General features: G+C 32.9%; 1 protein-coding gene across 18 annotated transcripts in view; it reads left to right on the forward strand.

The window, feature by feature from the left end:
- Positions 1 to 5,690, forward strand: part of TCF4 (transcription factor 4) — a 69,456-nt gene extending 63,766 nt beyond the window's left edge. For 14 of the 18 annotated variants that reach the window (XM_085042896.1, XM_085042899.1, XM_085042909.1 and 11 more), the window contains 4 exons: positions 34 to 196; positions 938 to 1,167; positions 1,412 to 1,547; positions 2,797 to 5,690. In XM_085042896.1, coding sequence (XP_084899022.1) covers positions 34 to 196; positions 938 to 1,167; positions 1,412 to 1,542 — 524 coding nt within the window. In that variant the 3' untranslated portion in view covers positions 1,543 to 1,547; positions 2,797 to 5,690. The remainder of the gene's footprint in view (positions 1 to 33; positions 197 to 937; positions 1,168 to 1,411; positions 1,548 to 2,796) is intronic. The other 4 variants (XM_085042900.1, XM_085042902.1, XM_085042908.1 and 1 more) reach the window with 1 other exon arrangement.
- The last annotated feature ends 310 nt before the right edge of the window (positions 5,691 to 6,000 follow it).

A 6,000-nucleotide genomic window follows, 5' to 3' on the forward strand; every position in this document is an offset into this window, starting at 1 on the left:
CCCAAAAATTCTTAATTCTTTTTCTCAATCCAGGAATTCCAGGAGGAATCCAAGGACAGAGTATCTCCTCAGGAAGTTCGGAGATCAAATCCGACGAGGAAGGAGACGAAAATCTGCAAGAGGGAAAATCGGCAGAGGAGAAAAAAAGTGAAGAGGAGAAGAAGGAAATCAAATCCATTACTAGGTCAAGATCTAGGTAACGGGAATTGGGGGTTTTGGGAGGGAAAAGCTGGGAATTTTGGGAAAATTTGGGAATTTGGGATTTGGGGGAAAGAAAAAGATTTTTGTTACGTGGAAATTTGGGGGTTTTAAGTTAAAAATTGTATTTTTTGGCTAAAAAATTGGATTTTTTTATGCAAAAGAAAAGGGATTTTTTTCCCCAAATCCCAGATCTTTTGGCCAAAAGATATAAAATTAGATGTGAAAGATTTGGATTTTTTGGCTGAGAAATTGGATTATTGAGCCAAAAAAAAAGGTATTTTTTGGCCAAAAAAATTTGATGTTTGGGCTGAAAAACATTGGATTTTTGCAAAAAAAAAAAAGGGGATTTTCGCAAAAAAAAAAAAGGGGGGATTTTTGCTGAAAAAGATGGATTTTTTTGCCAAAATATTGGATTTTTGGGCCTAAAAACGTGGGATTTTCACCAGAAAAAAATCAATTTTTTTGGGCAAAACCCATCAGATTTTCACCAAAAAAAGTTGGATTTTCACCAAATAAAAATGTATTTTCACCAAATAAAATCCAACTTTCTCCCAAAAAGAGGGGGTTTTTGCCAAAAAAAAAAAAGGGATTTTTGGCCAAATAAAGTCGATTTCTTGGTTTAAAAAACAGGATTTTCGCCAAAAAGAATCTAATTTTTGGCCAAAAAAAGTCAGATTTTCACCAAGTAAAAACCAGTTTCCCCCAAATAAATCCGAATTTCCTCTCCTTCCCGCAGCAATAACGACGACGAGGACCTGACCCCCGAGCAGAAGGCGGAGCGTGAGAAGGAGCGGCGCATGGCCAACAACGCGCGGGAGCGGCTGCGCGTGCGCGACATCAACGAGGCCTTCAAGGAGCTGGGCAGGATGGTGCAGCTCCACCTCAAGAGCGACAAACCGCAGACCAAGCTGCTCATCCTCCACCAGGCCGTGGCGGTGATCCTCAGCTTGGAGCAGCAGGTTCGAGGTGAGGGTTTGGGGAAGTTTTTGGGTAATTTTTGGGGGATTTGGGGGAATTCGAGGTGGTGGTGGAGTTCGGTCAGCATGGAATTTTTCCTTTTCTCTATGGAGAGTCTTCTCTCCACTGAAGTTCTCCATTTCTCCATGGAATTTTTCCATGGAATTTCTCCATGGAATTTCTCCATTAAATTTCTCCATTTCCCCATGGAATTTCCCCCTGGAATTAATTGATTTCCTTTTCCCTGTCCCAGAGCGCAACCTGAACCCGAAGGCGGCGTGCCTGAAGCGGCGCGAGGAGGAGAAGGTGACGTCGGACGCCCCGGCGCTGTCGCTGGCAGCTGCGCACCCCATGGCCGACGGCAACCACATGGGGCAGATGTGATCACGGTGCGTAGGGGTTTGGGGTTGGCATTGGATTTGGGGTTGGATATTAGAGTTGGATGCTAAGGATTGTTGTTAGGTTAGATATTAGGGATTGTTTGGTTGGATATTGGGGTTGGAATTGGGGTTGGATATTGGGATTTATTTGGATTTATTGGGATACATGTTGGACGTATTGGGATTCTATATTAGGGTTGGATTTGGGGTTGGATATTAGGGTTCAATGTTGGGGTTGGATATTAGGATTGGATATTGGGGTTGGTTATTAGGTTTGGATATACTGCGATTCTATATTAGGGTTGGATATTAGGGTTGATTATTAGGATTCAGTATTTATTGATGTAGGAATTAGGGTTGGATATTGGGGTTCGATAGCAGGATTTAATATTAAGATTGGAATTGGGGTTGGCAATTGGGATTGATTATTAGGATTCAGTATTTATTGGGGTTGGATACTAGAACTGGATTTTGGGATTGATATTAGGATTTAATACTAGGATTGGATATTGGGCTTGGATATTAGAATTGGATATTGAGATTGGAATTGGGGTTGGAATTAGGATTGGATATTAGGGTTGGGAATTAGGGTTGGAATTGGGATTTGATTTTAGGGTTGGATATATTTGGATTCTATATTGGGATTGGATATTGAGTTGGATATTAGGATTTACTATTAGGGTTGGATAGCAGGGTTGCTTATTGGTATTGGATTAGATACTGGGATTGGGTTAGATATGGAGGCTGGATATTAGGATTTAATTATTAGGATTGGATATTGGGGTTGGAATTGGGATTGGGTATTAATATTAATGTTGATATTAGGATTGGATATTGGAATTGGATATTAGGATTGGATATTTGAAGTGGATATTAGGGTTGGATATTGGGATTGGATATGGGGGTTGATTATTAGCATTCAATATTTATTTGGATTGGATATTAGGATTTGATTTTAGGGTTGGATATATTGGGATTCTGTAGTAGGGTTGGATATTGGGATTGATTATTAGGACTCAATATTTATTGGTGTTGGATATCTGGCTTGGATATTAGGATTTGATATTAAGGTTGGAATTGGGTTTGGAATTAGGATTTAATATTAGGGTTGGAATTGGAATTGGGATTGAAATTAGGATTGGATTTGGGATTGGATATTAGGATTTAATATTAGAATTGGAATTGGCATTGGATTGTAGGATTGGATTTGGGATTGGAATTTGGCTCCTGACCAGAATTCCCTGTTATTTCCCCACAGATTTCTCCACGGAATTCTTCGCCGTTTCCTCCCTGATCCCACAGGAAATCCAACAATAAAAAATCCCCTTATTTTGTAAAAAATGTGACAAGTCTGAGCAAATCCCGAATTTCCCAGACGCCTGAGAAGATTCCGGAAAATTCCCGGAAAAAAAAAAAACCTACAGAAAACGACGGGAAAAAAAAAATCGAGGAATTCCAAGAAATTCCGCACTGTGGGACGAATTTTTGTGCCTAAAAATAAAAAAAAAAAAATTAATAAATAAATAAAAAATTCCTTTTTTTTTAAACAGAAGGAAAAAAAAGAAAAAAAATTAAAAAAAAAAATTTAAAAAAAATCCTGAATTTGTAAGCTTGAGAAATAAAATTTAAAAAAATATTTAATTATAAGAGAAACATTAAAAAAAAAAAAAGTTCAACTTTGCAATAAATGCTATTAAAAAAGTGTACTTTTGGTGTGAGGAGGAGAAGGAAAATTAAAAAAAAAAAAAAGGAAAAAACGACGGAAAAACAAATTTTTTTTTTTTCCTCGGGAAAAAAAATGAAATGAAATGAAATTAAATGGAAAAAAAATTCCCAAAACCAGCAAAAAAAATTTAAAAATAAAAGACCTGATGAAAAGTAAAATAAAATAAAATAAATAAAATAAAATACAATGAAAAAATGATGAAAAAAAAAATTGCATTTAAAAAATGACAAACAAAACCGAAAGTGAATTTTTTTTAGCCATTTTAGGATTTTAGGAAATCTAAAAAAAAAAGAAAAATCTTATAAAACTTAGGAGAGAAAAGAAAGAAAAAAAAAAAGAATAATTCTATATATCCTATAAATATTATATATAAAATTCTATATGAGAAATTTAGTGGAGATTTGAGGTTGAAATTTGATTTTTTTTTAATAACTTTTTTTTAAATTATTTTTTTGCTCCTGGAATTTAAAAAAAATTCAAAAAAACAAAAAAAAGGAAAATCAGAAGGGAAAAAAAAAAGGAAAAAAATCCTCATTTGGATTTTTTTTTAAAATGAGGTTTTGGTGTAAATAAGGAAGTTTTTGGGGTTTTTTTCCCCTGTTTTTCCCCTTTTTTTTTAGGGAGTTTGAAGTTGAATTTTCTCATCCATTAAAAAAAAAAATTATTCCCAGGAAAAAAATCAGGAATTTTGGGGTTTTTTTATTTTATTTTTTTTCCCGGAATTTTTCCGAGGTACAAAAAAACAAAATTTACCGCTGTGCCTTTCCAACATTTTTTTTTCCATTTCCCAAAAAAATTCCGAAATTACAGAAGGTTTTGAACAATTTGGGATATTTTCTGAATTTTTTTGATTTTTTCTTATTTTTTCTGATTTTTTTTTTTGTTTTCCCCAGTAAAATCCATTTTTCCCAGGTTTTTCTCCAAGAAAATCCCATTTTATTCCATTTTTTCCCCTTAAAAAAATCAAGGTTTTTTCACTTTTTTTCCCTAAAAATTCTGATTTTTCCATTTTTTCCCTTTTTTTGTTTTTTCCCTCAGAAAATCCGATTTTTAAAAAATTTTCCTCCAAAAAATCCAAATTTTTCAGTTTTTCCCCCAAAATCCTCGCCACGATTTCTCTCCCTCAATCCCCTTAGGAGTTTTGCATTTTTTCCCTTTTCCCGATCTAAAAAAACAACAAAAATTCGAATTTTTTAATCAACTTCGTGGCCTTTTTTCATTCTCGTTTTCCTGGTGATGCAATGAAGTTGAAAAATCATTAAAAAGTGGAAAAAATGTAGAAAAAAGTGGAAAAAAAAAAAAAGAGATTTTTCCATGTATTCAGTGCCTGTTTTTTGTTATAAAAGCTTCGTTTGTCGGGTGAATTTTTTGCTATAAAAAAAGAAATAAATGAGTAGAAAACCCAAAATTGGGGGAAAAAAGACAAAAAAAAGAGGTAAAAAAGGAAAAAAAAGGAATATATTTGGCTTATTTTTCAGGGGAGCAAATTGCTTTTATATCATGGGAAAAATGAAATTAAAAATAAAATTAAAAATACAAATAAAAATGAAAATAAAATCTAAAAATAAAAATAAAAATAAAATTTAAAATAAAAATTTTAAAAAAGGAGAAAAAAGTGAAAAATAATAAAAAACTGAATTTCTGAATATTTCTTGGGAGATTTTTTGGGATTATTTTGATATTTAAAGAGGGAAAAAATTTGGGGTTTTTGGGGAAAGAAATTTAATTTTAGGGTTTTTTGGGGTTTTTTTGGGGTTTCCGTCGAGTTTTCCTGGGGGAGAAAAAAACAATTTTTTTTTGTGGTTGAGACGAGAAAAAAAATGAGGGAAAATGAAGGAAAATTAGGAAAAGATGGAGAACAAATTGAGGAAAAAATAAGGAAATTTGAGGGAAAATGGAGAAAATAATTGAGAGAAAAATGGAGGAAAAATGGAGAAAAATTTGGAGAAAATGGAGAAATAATGGAGGAAAAAATCAGGAAAAAAAAGAAAGTTTGAGGAAACTGGAGGAGAAATTGAGAGAAAAATGGAGAAAAAAAAAAGAAAAAAACGGAGAAAAAAATCCATAAAACCTAGAAAAAATCAGAAAAAAATCGAAAAAAATGGGAAAAATTCGAAAAAAAATGTAAAAAGGAAAAAACAGAAAAAAATAGGAAAAACTAAAGAAAACTTAAAAAAATTACAAAACAACAGTTACACTTTGTTTCCAATGTGTGGCTGAGTGCCTCGATATATATATATATATATATTTTTCTTTTCTTTTCCATGTATTTTTCGGTGTCATTTTTTTTGTTCCTGAATTCTTTAGGATGAAAATTCCCAAATTTTTTTTTTTTTTTCCCGAAAATCCTGGTAGTTTGGATCCTTTTTGCTGTCGCGTTAACCATGAGCGTTTCTTGTAGCAATAAATGTGCCATTTTTCTAAAATTTCTGAGTGGTTTTTGGTGTTATTTCTGGGGATTTGGGGACCCTATATAATTAGGGTTTGGTGGAATGGAATGGAAAAGAATGGGAAATTGGGAGTGGAGTGGAGAATGGAAAATACAGAATGGGATGGCATGGAATGGAAAGAATTATAGAACAGAATAGAATAGAATAGAATAGAATAGAATAGAAAGTGGAATAGAAAATGTAGAAAGGAATAGAATAAAATTGAATAGAAAATATAGAATAGAATAGAATAGAATAGAAAATAGAACTGAATAGAAAATATAGACTAGAATAGAATTGAATTAGA

This window comes from Lichenostomus cassidix, chromosome Z (assembly GCF_008360975.1).
Source record: "Lichenostomus cassidix isolate B80296 chromosome Z, HeHo_3.0, whole genome shotgun sequence".
NCBI classification, from domain to species: Eukaryota; Metazoa; Chordata; class Aves; order Passeriformes; family Meliphagidae; genus Lichenostomus; species Lichenostomus cassidix.